This window comes from Branchiostoma floridae, chromosome 3 (assembly GCF_000003815.2).
Source record: "Branchiostoma floridae strain S238N-H82 chromosome 3, Bfl_VNyyK, whole genome shotgun sequence".
Lineage (NCBI taxonomy): Eukaryota > Metazoa > Chordata > Leptocardii > Amphioxiformes > Branchiostomatidae > Branchiostoma > Branchiostoma floridae.
The window spans coordinates 23,305,379-23,318,709 of NC_049981.1; the positions used below are offsets into that span (position 1 = coordinate 23,305,379).

A 13,331-nucleotide genomic window follows, 5' to 3' on the forward strand; every position below is an offset into this window, starting at 1 on the left:
AAGTACCACTTTGTTACAATAATGTTTTAAAATTCGGTCGATGGGTGACGGCATGTTCAATTGCGGTGTCATGAGTCGTTCATCTCCGAATCTACCAAGTGCTGATCGGGAATAGTGGTAAGTAGGGAAGGTACCGTCAGTTGATCCATTTCGATCAATCATAGAATGACTTATCCTATGTTAAACGTCCGCGTGACAATACATAATTTCCTGAAAAGCACGACTCCCTATAATTCTGTTAGAGTCGATTGGTATGATTTTCTCACCTGTGGTAGAAGTTTCCATCCGTGTTCCGCTACCATGGCAACGGCTCTGAGAACAAACTGTATACTGGGGTCGTCTGCGAAGTAGATCAGATTCAGTCTTGCGAAACCGGGCCTGAGTGAGGAAACAACAGAGTCGAGTTAATTGTCAGAGTAATGACGATCTTTGCGCATGTATAGGGCCTTGAATAAGAAATATACTGGCATGGCATGATGGCATGTTTGATGCATTGGTTACATCCCCTAAGGTTTTGGACTACGGCAGTTTTGACTTCCAGGCACCTGACTACAGTATGTAATGTTATACGTTCTGACGATCGGTGCGCGTCGGGGATGTATCTCAATAATTCTTGAATAAGACCTGTGATGCGGTAGATACGACCAAAACGTGTTGAGCTTAATACTCCTTTTGTTCGATAACAGAAATGGCTTTTAAAAATATAATTGTATGGACGTATTTACAAGGCGACTGCTTGTAATGTAGTCCCTATTCTTTCTTGCTTCTCTTCGATGATAAGTATGGAGGAGTAATCTCCAAGGAGATCCTAACGGTGCCATAAGATAGTATCAAAGCTAGCGAAGGAGATAATAGCCGGTCAAAGGAAGTCAGATTGGCACCGTCGCATACACACTCCTAGGCCGGCTTTACTCCTCTGCCAGCTTTTGATGCTATCTGATGCTACCGTAGGATCTGCTTGGAGATTTATGGAGGGGCTTACTTTAGAATCTCGCGAGAGGTCGGGTCTGCTACTCTGGTGCCAGAGGAATCTGCATCCGGTCTGTTGAAGAAAAATAGTTACATGTGATTAAAACAGCGGATTCGATAAAACCTGTATGATTTGATTTTTACTGGCCGTAACAGACGAACGTTTATTTTGGGGATACGTGTCCAGTTATTTAACCGTCATAAACATCACTGCAAACTTTCCTAAAGCAAAGCAATGCACATCATTTTTCCCAAGAAAAGACAACATATATGTAATGTATGATGTATGAGGACAACAAAGTTGACGTCTTACTTTCTTCCAAGCAGCAAAGATTCAATTTTTCTCATCAACTCGTCACTGATGCCCAGAAGGTCCTAAGAAATGATAAAGCGCAATGGGTTAGAGGTATGTAATCTTCATACAATGTTAACTATAAAGATTGACTCTATGTGATTAGTGACTTTATTTGACGTGTTAATTCCTAAGAATGGAAAACGTGTGACCATTTTGACCAACTTTAGCGGTTTCTCAGTCATCAAATGTGTCTGGATAAGGCCAAGTTTTAAGCCCGCACACCGACTAAATCAGTGCACAATGTCATCAGTCTGGTAAGTGACTTTGTATAACACGTGACCAAGGGCAATAGGTAGGTAGGTGCTTGACAAAATCTGTATATGTACTTTACGTTTGGGAACGCATTGGTAACTGCAGCAGCGACATCTAACTGCAGTTCGAAGTAAAACCAGCCATTGTGCCCTGAGAAAGGTGACAGACGGTCACCGATACCTCAAGTATTATAAATATGTGGTTTGAAGAAAAAAATGACTTTGTTACCCACGAAATGATTTGCATTTTAAATGCTTACGACCAACTGCTATAACGCTATCGGTGGCATAAATATTAAGACCAGTAAGAATCCCTCTGACGATCGAAGATCAGTGTACCACTGAAGTCAGCCTCCAAGATGGATAAGTATTGTACTAACCTGTCCATAAGGCCCTGCGCATGCGCACCCTCCCCTGGCCTGAATGCCGAAGACGTCGTTCAGCAGGGTGCAGACGTAGTTATGGTGCAGCAGCAGCCCGGACTGCGCATGTCTGATGAGGAAGGAGAAGATGGGGATCCGCTTGGCCCGATGGCTGCCGACCAGAATCAGGTTGGGACAGTGAGACCACGTGCTGAAGGCTCGCCTGTGTAATAAGTAAAATATATTTCAATATTTAGCCTTGTTATTTAAGACAAGTTGATGATCTAAATTTTATTAACATTAGCCAGACGACGACGACCATATCAGAAGGCTCTTTAACGTTAGTGACCCGATTTCCTTCGGTGAATACGTACTTGGTCGTTCATTCGGTGGTTATAGGAATCGGCCATGAATTATGGCACCGTATACACCGAAGGAAAGCTGGTCATTAACCCTATATCATATGCCCAGAGACTTGATGTACAAATAGATGATTCTTATGGACAGACTCTTTATGAAAATGCACATTTAACAATCAACTCAACAGATTAAGACTTATAAAAGAGTACCATGCATTGTGAAGGTACGGGGGGCGGGCGGAATAAACTTCCTGGCTGTTGTACCCAATTTCTGTCGTAAGTCCGTATACGTAAGGCACGTGACCAAGGTCCCTTGAATTATACGGAAGATTTCTACAGGTCAGTCCAAAATTTGAGGGGCTTAAACTTTTTGTGTTGGAACAAAGTTTTAACTCTGCCGTTTTTTTTTATTTTTCTTATATCAGAGTACTATGTTCCCAAACCACAACGCCCCTGCCATGCTTGACTGAACGATTATTGATCAGACTCGACGGACCTGACCAGTTCCTCCTCCCGCCGGACGATGTTGCTCGGCCCGATGGCCTGCTTCAGCTGGAAGGCCAGACCTGCCCGGATGCAGCCCACGATGTTTGGCGTGCCCCCCTCCCACCTTTCCACGATGTCCTTCAGGTACACTTGATTATGCTTTGAAACCTGGAACAAATAAAAGACGTAGTCCAAGAACATTATCTTCTCTGCCCCGTATTGCCTTATCTACGGGATTAAAAATGAAAACTAAACAGGCAACATTTGCAAGCAAATACACTATCATTTTGAAGCGGTTAATGCCACTAGCTTAATTTGGATCCTTTGAATGAATATCCAAGGTACCTATATGCCAAATTCTAGATCAGTTGGTTGTAAAACCAGGGTACATGAGCCTAAAATGTACTTTTATTTTATGTCTAAAAGTGGTAAAAAAAAACGAAAAATTAAGCATTTTGTTGTACTATATGCCACAAGTGTTATTGAATCAATGTGCGCATATGTCCAATGCACTATACCAAATTTCAGGTTGACGAATGTAAAAGCAGGGTACAGGAACCAAAAATCGCAATATTGAGGATTTTGCTGTATTGATTCCATAGGGGCATAAGGCACCTCAAACAATTAAACATACGAAAACAACGTTCCAGTTGCTTGAGTAACTGCTTTTTGGCATATTTCATTACCTGGATGTCTAACCTTCATCGACATACAAAAACAACATTCCGTGACTCACAAAGAAAACTGTTCCACCACCACAAGGCTGAGGCACGACGCTGGTGAAGAGATGTTTCTTGGCGATGAGCACTCCTGGCGTGCCCGGACCTCCCACCAACTTGTGAGGAGACAGGACGATCGCGTCCTTGTAGGCCAGATTTTCCTCTTCGCCGTTTGAAGTTAACCTATACATGTACAACACAACATGTTTAGCACGATGAAAATTTGTAGGGTATACAAATGTTGAAAAACATGTATATAATATTAAGTAGGAGAATATTTCAGTGCAAAATCAGACAAAAACACAAAACAAATCGACAATTTTGACCGAAATATACTACTGTACGTAGTACGAAAGTGATTGACCACTTACCTATCTGCGGGTGGGTTCATGTCTATGTCGACGTATGGAGCTGTAAAATAGATATAGGCAGTTAGTATCAGTAGTTATATTTTATTGCTCAAACTTATTTAGCCCCGATGAATGTCACACGTGGCCGTACCACTTCAGATGTTTTCCTTTCTTTACTGTGGTCTTCGCGCGGACCGATCTTATGCCTAACCATGATAACACGTAACCACTGTGTATGCAACTTCATGCTAAATTCATAATATGGTTTTCTCAATATTGAAAGATCGTGGTGCATGCTTTCATGTGCATAATGAAAACATGCACCGCATAACACGAGAAAGTAAACATGTAGTAACTGACCTGTGGCAGCATAGTCAAATATGGCCAGTGCTCCGTAGCGGTGCAGCAGGGTAGCGACCCGCGCTGTGTCCGTCATGATGCCTGTCACATTCGAGCCGGCCGAGAAGGCGCCGATCATGGGATGGCCGCGACCCTGCCATGTCTGAAATGAAGGTGGAGAGAATGAATCAGAACGTTTTGTCGTCTGAAAGATTGAGTCAAATAATCGACAGTTGTTGTTCGCAGGATACGTTGTAAATTTCCCTTCCTCCTCACCTTAAGTTGGTTGTCCAACTGTTTCAGGTCCAATAAGCCCTTGGAGTTCTCTTCAATCCTGATCAACTGTGAAGGCGAAAAAGAAGAAGAAAAACATTACAAAAAGTATGCTAAGATGCGTATAAACATTCTGAACGATTTCCGAAGTCAGTTCCAGAGGTGGTAGGGCCGCTAACCACTAGACTACACACGCTACCGTGTGTACTTAACACACGTTACTGTGTGTGCGTATTGTCTAAATACGCCATTCGCGTCTTCTGATGAAGGAGAGAAGTTTCTGACAACTCACCTCAACCTGATGCCAAAAGCAAAGCAGCGTGGATGAAATAGATAGGATTATGATGAGCAAGTTGGTTTAAGAAGATCATTATTAATAAGACATTATAAGTGAAGGAGATCACAATGAACGAAACATCATGATGTACAACATGAAAATAAGAAAGCCATGATGAGCAGCATGAACAACATGAAAAGAAGAAAATTAGGATGACAGTATGGAATGAAGAAACTATGGTGAAGAACATGAAATGAAGAAAACCATGATAAACGGCATGAACTGAAAGATATCATGATGAGCAACATAGAATTAAGAAGATCACGCTGAACAACGTGGAATGACGAAGATCACGATAAGAAACATGATATGGTGAAAATAGTTTCAAAATGAAAATCAAGACTGCTGCACTCTGACTGACCTTTGGTGTGAGCTCACGCCAGGGCAGCAGGTTGGAGTGATGTTCAAAAGGACCCACGAAGATCACCTGAAGGATTCAACAGAATGTTGTACTTTTTAACAGTAGTATATTGTTGATATTCTTTGATAATGAAATATGCACACACACAAAAAATATGCACAAAATATTTACCTTTATACAGGTTCTTACCGGTGGTTTAGTAAACGACATGGCGTTGACCAGTGTAGTCAGAGCACCTGTACAGCCATTTCCGGAGAAGATGACCACGTCATCCGGTCCAGCGTGCACAGCATTGTGGATGATTTTCCTGTAAGACGCGTACGATGGACAGCTTTGTATCAGAACTAGTTTTGTTTTATGAGGTAAATTTTGCTACATTAACACCCTACGCTTGTTGTTTTTACAAAAACAATATACAAAATGGACGACTGATAAGAAGGGGTGGATTATTCTCACCTGGCCTGTTCCCTGTAGGCTGATGTCTGGAGTGACACCGTACTGGTGGAGGTGTGAGTGTTCCCGTACAGCGGTAAAACCTCCTCCTGGATGTAGTACTCGATAAACTTCAGTGCTCTGTTTTTTTAAACAACATAAGATGTTAGTAACGTTAATTAACGTGGTAGCTAGGAAAAAACGGTTTCTGTAAGAGTTGATTATCTATACGACATTGCTCGTCAAAAATACAAAGTTGAAATAGAAAATTAACTAAATGACAGAAAATTAATTGAATAAATCAATCAACAAAATAGCCTGCTTGTATCGATTTTTAAAGCAGTGTGCAGGTGCTATAGAAAGCCCGGCATATGATGCTGTGAAAGGCTTTGTCAGAGGTGTTTTTTTTTTATTTACAGCGAAACATGCTTTTTGGGGACGCCTAAGGGGCAGAGACAAGAACGATTGATGTAATGGTATTTGTTACTCACCTTCCGGAAGCCACGTAGTCACAATAGGTCACTGGAAGTGAAGAGAATATTTGTTAGTATCTCCAATAGTCCTCGAATCATTAGTTGCCGTAACATCTCAGTGTCAAAGAATCACAAACCTGGAACAAAATGATTTTAAATATCGACATTAGGAGTGAAGGCCTTAAGACTGTTAACTTTTGACACAACATCGCATTATGATTAGAACGTTACAGCACGTGCAGAATGCAGTAGGACAACTCATCTCAGCTAGGCTGTCATATCTATCAACTGTCCTTGATACATGCGTTGCGTTCTGATGATAGATATTTGTATTGTCTGGTGCCATACAGCATTGGTTAATTAACTGCCATTCCGTTGACATTCCAACCCACCTTGTCTGGGTCCGTAAGGCCCGATGATGACTCTATCCTTGCCAATGACGTTGTCGTCCACAAATTTCATCAAGTCTGGTGTGGCCGCTTCCTGTCTTTCCATGGCGTTCGCCAGGGGGCGTCTGGACTTGTGCATCTCGTGATCGGCGCTGGTTGCCCACGGCGGAGATACCGCGTAAGCCTTGTTACTGGTGGAAACATAGATACATCGTCAATTATACATGTTTGCAGCTACATTTCGTTGATATATCTGCAATGTGCAAACACCCACATATATTGCGAAATGGTATGTAATGACAGAAATACATTGGCGTGTTTTATCTACTTTAATCTTGCCTATACTCCATTGTGGCGTCGTGTGTGGCGTAACTGGTAGGGCGTTCGGCTCGGAATCTATACTATTCTATAGGCCCCGAGTTCGATACTCGCCATGCGGTCGGGGAATACATTTACCTTCTGTCTGTACTGTGTATGAGGCACTGTTGATTTAAGTTACTTAACTTGAGTGCAGTGCCACATTGTCCTTGCAAAAAAAACTCCATTCCCTGTTGTATACAAGATGTGATAGATGAGGTTGTTACAAACTTGATAACCGGAAGGTCCTTCATATTTTTTTTCACTTCTCCAGTTTGAATAATCATTTCATTCAGCTACCAATATATCCGAAGCTTTAGTGAGTCATTTGACCTTTTTGTCTCGTTTAAAGATTGACCGAGAAGTCGTGTTAGAATGACATTTCTTTGATCACAACCGCAGTATCACGTTTACCTAGAATTAAAAGGGTAGGGAGGGCGCCAAGAGGAAGTGGCAACAATAGCTATATTATCGGTTGGCAAGAACAAAGGACGTTCGGTGAAGTTGACATTCCTTGTCACATAACACAATGTCAGTTGGGCATGTCATAATGTTCAAAGTATTTGCCCCGGCCATCAGCACCCACGCAAACCTGACTACAGAACCATATAAGGCGGCATCTGTAGCGATCCTGTCATTCATCGGTCAAAGAGACAAAAACACAAACAAACAAATCCTTTCTGGGACCAAAAATCAAAATCATAGCATGTTCAGGACAAAAGATTGAAAAAACGGACGTTGTGCTAGAGTTCCACGGTCACACACCAAGGGGCTCAAAATCGAATTTGACTCTAGTCTTTCAACTGCCTACCAACAAACCAAATATCAGCGTCATCCATCCTTACGTTTTGCTGTTGAGAAGGTTGAACTCGACCTTTGCGTGTCTAGGAGAGACTGTTGCTATTTTCTAGGGAACAAATTGTTGCAGAAAGATGTCTACAGATAAACAGTAATTACTGACGAAACATACAGGTGTTCCTCTCAGACTCTCAGAGTACGTGCTGTCTATCCAGTGACACATTTATAAAAACATACAAGTACACTTAAAAGTGCGTACAGTATAAACTTGAACAATATGAACGGGACCCCATCACTGACAGTCTGATAATCATAAAAAGTCATACATTAGGAAACTTCCCACAACCCTGTCCATATCCACTGCCCAGCCAAAGTCTGCGGCAGGATGGAAGAAGTTTGCTCAGTTTTCACAGCCTGGCTACCACCCATGAGGCGTCTCCAAAAATTGGTTGGTGGGCATGTGATACTACTAACATTCTTTTTATGATTATCAGACCGCCCGTGATGGGGTCCCGTTCATACTGTACGCACTTAGAAAGAGTACTTGTATGTTTTTATAAATGTCTCACTGGATAGACAGTACATACTCTTAGAGGAACACCTGTATGTTTCGTCGGTAATTACTGTTTATCTGCAGACAACTTTCTGCCACGATGACATGAAGTCCCTTTGTTCCCTAGAAAATAGCAACAGTCTCTCGGGGGAAATGGCATTTATGTCTGCTATAGATGTGATCATGATATAACGTCCTTGATGTGATAAACCTACGGATATAAATGATGAATTCACTTCACGACAGCACTGTTTGTTTGATTGTTTGCGGCATTAATTATTAATGATGAACTAACATCGGCCTGTATGTCTCTTTTCATTGGCGATATTATGAAGGAAGCTAAGGCAAAACATGATCAAGCTTTGAATGTCACATTTGCATCTACATCGAGTACAATGTACCGTCAGTCAATATTACCCATCATAGCGGGATTTGATAAATATTTCGAGTTTATTTTGCCGTACAAAACGTTCATATCAAATACCAACCTTGAACATAAACAGGCTACACATGTCCCGATAAGGTTGATCCACTAGTATTCTCTAGTTCGCCAATGTTTGAATTATCACAAGTTTGATTTCTGCGTTTACTTTTACTGCAGGCTTGAACAGCTATCTTGTAATATACGACGCATTTTTTTCATATATTAAATTGTGTGAAGCACTTACAAAGTAGAGTGCAAAATACAGTATCGTATCCCAAGATTACATTATAGTAGTCGCGACTTGTGCACTTTGTAAGCGCTACACCCAATTGTTCATGAAATTAGGTCGTATGTCACAAGGCAACTGTAATGCCGCTAAGATCAAACAACAATGTGCGGGGTAATATACTGTACAATCGGGTCGTATTAAAGCTAGTATTAATATCAATAGACGAAGGTCGACACAATTTCACGACAATTAACATCGACTAGCCGGGTTTCGCGAGCAGGGCTTATAATTATATTTTTGCCAGGAGTTCACATAAAGTTTTCATTTAGGAAATGTTCAAGTAATACAACTTTATAAACGCCTTTGACTAACAAAGGTGCAAGCTCACCTGAAATGTTTGGATTCACCTACGGAATGCTTCTCGATCCAGAAGACGTTAGTTCATGAGCTTTTTAAAAATTCCAGGACATTGAAGTGGATTTGTTGTATCTCCTCAAAACGCTTTTTCGGAACTGTCGTGCACACAGTTGTCCGTGACGAGCGGCTATCTTTGTTGATGGTAACGGTGAGTTGTAACTACCCCACGCCTACCACGTACACGCGATTCGCTCGTCTATGTAGCCAGGGAAGCGTATTGTCCATGAATTATATGACAACTTGTTGATGATTTACTCTGGCATGTGCAATTGTCGCGTTTTGACAGGACCGGCAGTGTGGAAGAATGCCAGTACAGACCGACTAAAGCATCCGTATCGATTCATTTTCTATGCAGGACCAACTCTTTACCCGCCGCCCTTGATAAAACAATCCATAAAACATATTATTCTGTCAGTTTGGAAATAAAAAAGAGTTATATCTACCAAGCAGAATCAAACTACAGTGGATTTTACTTTGAACATAATTGTTCGTACAGAAATAATGGATCGCTATGTATAGCATTGCAACTAAAATTGCATCCAATAAAACCTGTTGAATTAGCGGCTACTTTTTTTCACAGAAGACGAACATGGGGCTTACAAAAACGTGTCTTCAGACTACCGAAAGGGAAACAAAATCAAACCAAACAGGCTTACTCACTTGTAAGAAGCCATTTGAAGAGAAGGTGTTGACAGGTCTGAACCTTTACTTAAAAAATGGCAAGCAGTCTTCCATTGTTTTGTTTTGGATGGAGGTACTGAATTATAGATGGCCATGGGCCGTGGCGTCACAACAGATGAATAACACATTGTGCAATGTTCGCGGCCTCACAAAGCGGAGATGACGTTTTTATGTGGAGTCCCGAACAATATGCCTGACGACAGTGTTTGAACTACTGTTGACGAGGAACCAATCATTACATAGGTAATAACTGACTGTTATGCCATTGTGTGGAGTAGATCTAACCGATCAAATGCCTTTACCTTAATAATACGATATTTATAGACAAAGGTTCTTGGAGTAAAAACAATTTTTTTCATGGGTTGTTAAGATAAGCTGCGCTTTTTAAATATCACCTATGATGTCAAGCTGCCAGTTGATTATAATGCCATACCATTTCCAAGTCATATTTCAAACAGCATGTTTTGAGATGCTTGATGTGAGATTTTCATGTGCAAAGACGTGATATGAATGAGCCTTAAGGTAGCCAGGAGGTATGCCCGAGGAAGATTTCTTTCCGAAAAATAACCATCAATGTTAGTAGATATGTACTTCTATTTTTATAAAATCAAAAATTTGGCCATCAAATTTTGCTATTTGTTGGCCAAATTTCAAGGTCAAAGTAGCTGTCTCAAATTACACAAAAATTTCAAACTCTTCACAGCTTTTCAAACTTGACATCATTGGATGGGTCTTGGTGAGAGAAATAGAATGGTTTTTATTGCGAAAAAATCGGACATACCGTTAGAGAGTTATGGCCATCAAAAGCCTAAAAATTACGCCATAATTTCTCCGGGTCAGCTAATTAAATATGCAAGATAACAATATCTCCGCAGCCATACAAGATACAAGGAAAAAACTTGGTATACTGGAGTTTTGTAACATGCTGAATTGAACTATGGCCATGAAATTTACATATCTAATTCATAAATGATAAATAATCCTGAATAACTGAAATCCAGGGGTAATAAAATCTGAGTCAGCTAATTAAATATGCAAAAACACCATATTTTCCCTCTCCTTGAAGATACAAGAACAAAACTTGGTATACGGAGGTTTTGGCACATGACGAATACAAATCTGACCTCAAAATATTATTTTGATTTTTTTATGGCCTGTAAAAATGGATTGCGTCACTACTACCACCACAATGTGATTATCGGAGCGACACGCCCCAAAAACTGTTCATCAAAATTAGTCAAAATGGATCTTATTTTGAAATTTACCCTTTAAGGTAGAATGTCTCGCGCAGCCGCCTCAAAAGGGTGCTATTTAGTGCTCCCAATTGCTGGTAGCATATGGGGTAATAAAAATTTGAGGAAAAAAATTCATAAAAAATCAGCATTACATGATATGACAAAATCCACGCACAGATCTTTTTAAATGACCATTATTTACAATACTGTAAAGTATCAACAACAATCGTCGAATTACAAGCGGGGCAAAACACTTTTCTGTCATTTTTTCCCCAAATGGGCGTGGCCATATAGCTCTCTATGACATCATCATGACGTCATGCCAATTTGCATAAATCACCTTTATGCAATAAGGTACTTCCTAAAAAAAAAATAAAGACCCATGCATTATCCAAACATGATATTTTCATGACACCAAAAACACCCCCAAACGCCTCAGTTACCACTCTTTATGGCCTTAAACTGTAACGTTTACTTCCTTCTAAGGATGTAAAGCTATAAGCAAGGAAGTTACAACCTCCTGCTATAAGTATGTACATGTATCTCCATTATCTCAATATATTGATGCTTTTATGGAGTCCAATCTAAGCTATTACATTCCATAAGATATATTTGCTCACCTTTTATGATGTCTATGCTTTGTCTGGAGCCTACATAGAATTTAACCAAATCTCCAAGCAGATGTTGGAGATTTTAATCGTCACGTTTTGCTTGTTCCTCCTAGGCCTAATCCGAGGAGGTTTGACACAGATAATGGCAACTAGCGACCATAAAGATGTAGCCTCCCCCAACACTTGGAGAAGAAAAGTTCATAGCTCTCTTAGAAATGTACCGGTTATGGTTATATATAGATATAATAATTAATATATATATCTATATATATATATACATCTTCATGGCTACCTTGTATCCCCAACGACCTGGCTACCTTGCCCATACCTCTACCCCCCCCCCCCCCCCCCGGCCCCCAACGACCTGGAGGTCAAGGGACTAAATAGGTAGGTAGGTATATGAACATCGTGTAAAGCTTCTCCAACATTCAACCACGTACAAATGCTCATAATGGCATAGTTAAGCCGTCAACACAAAAGATGCCGCCCTTGTACATGTGGCCAAGGCCAATAAGTCAATCCGTCTCCGTCGGGATATCTAGCATATAATTAGCGCGCTTCATCGTGCCGTAGGCTACAACTACCCGCACTGGAATTCACCAGGTTTAGACATGGTGGACATAAGTTCACTGAGTATGGCGTCTACTCCGTGTTTATGTGTGCATGTACTGTATGTGTGACTGTTTGTCTGTACGTATGTTTGTTTGTGTGTTGCGTGTGTGTCGGTGTTTGCGTGTGTGGTGTGCCGTTTGTGTGTGTGTCGGTGTTTGGGTGTCGGTGGTGTGCCGTTTGTGTGTGTGTGTGTGTGCGTGCGTGTGCATGTATTTTTGTGTCCGTCTGTGTGTGTGTGGTGTGCTGGGCCGTGTATGTGTGCGTGTGCTTGTGCATGGGCGTATGTCCGTGTGTGAGTGAGCACGTCACTGCCGGGTGCCTGTATGTGTGACATTCCTTTTCACACAAAAATTGTCGGTCGGCAAAGTTTTATGGTCAAAATATCTAATGATAAATTCTGTCTTAATTTTTCCGTCATAACTTAAATGCAATCAAAACCTCACAATACATACGGAATATGGGAACGTGCCAGAAACACCAATCGATCACTCTCTGGTATAATAAGTTATTTACTTTACTTACTTTATCCTTCCGCTTATGCCTGGGGAGATGTAGACGTCTCTCTACAGCCAGGTAATCTAATGATTATATTTCAAGGATTCGTGTTATTTTTACAATCATTCTGCATAAAACATTGGTGCCAAAATAGAACAAAACCAAATACTTATAAATAAGCCGTCGGGTGCAACATTCGCGGCCTCACAAAGTGGAGATGACGTCTTTATGCGATGTCGTGAACAACCTACCTGACAACAGTGTTTGAACTATGGTTGGCGAGTAACCGTTACATAAGGAGTAACTGACTGTTACGTCATTGTGTAGACTGGTTCTAACCGATTAAATACATTTTCTGAACACGATATATATAGACAAATTAAAGGTCTTGGAATAAGGACAATTTTGGTAAAAGGTTCTTAAAATAAGCTGCGCTTTTGAAAGATCACCTATGGTGTCAAGCT

General features: G+C 40.9%; 1 protein-coding gene across 1 annotated transcript in view; it reads right to left on the minus strand.

Annotated features, from left to right (window-relative positions):
* The window catches only part of LOC118411628, a 38,408-nt gene that overhangs the window by 22,120 nt on the left and 2,957 nt on the right, over positions 1-13,331 (minus strand). The window contains exons 2-16 of the mRNA XM_035814103.1: positions 6,459-6,646; positions 6,085-6,115; positions 5,618-5,734; positions 5,351-5,468; positions 5,162-5,227; positions 4,756-4,761; positions 4,467-4,532; positions 4,212-4,353; positions 3,873-3,912; positions 3,519-3,684; positions 2,793-2,950; positions 1,956-2,160; positions 1,283-1,344; positions 983-1,042; positions 267-378 (exon numbers count right to left, since the gene is read on the minus strand). Of these exons, the coding sequence (XP_035669996.1) occupies positions 267-378; positions 983-1,042; positions 1,283-1,344; positions 1,956-2,160; positions 2,793-2,950; positions 3,519-3,684; positions 3,873-3,912; positions 4,212-4,353; positions 4,467-4,532; positions 4,756-4,761; positions 5,162-5,227; positions 5,351-5,468; positions 5,618-5,734; positions 6,085-6,115; positions 6,459-6,646 (1,537 nt within the window). The remainder of the gene's footprint in view (positions 1-266; positions 379-982; positions 1,043-1,282; positions 1,345-1,955; positions 2,161-2,792; positions 2,951-3,518; positions 3,685-3,872; positions 3,913-4,211; positions 4,354-4,466; positions 4,533-4,755; positions 4,762-5,161; positions 5,228-5,350; positions 5,469-5,617; positions 5,735-6,084; positions 6,116-6,458; positions 6,647-13,331) is intronic.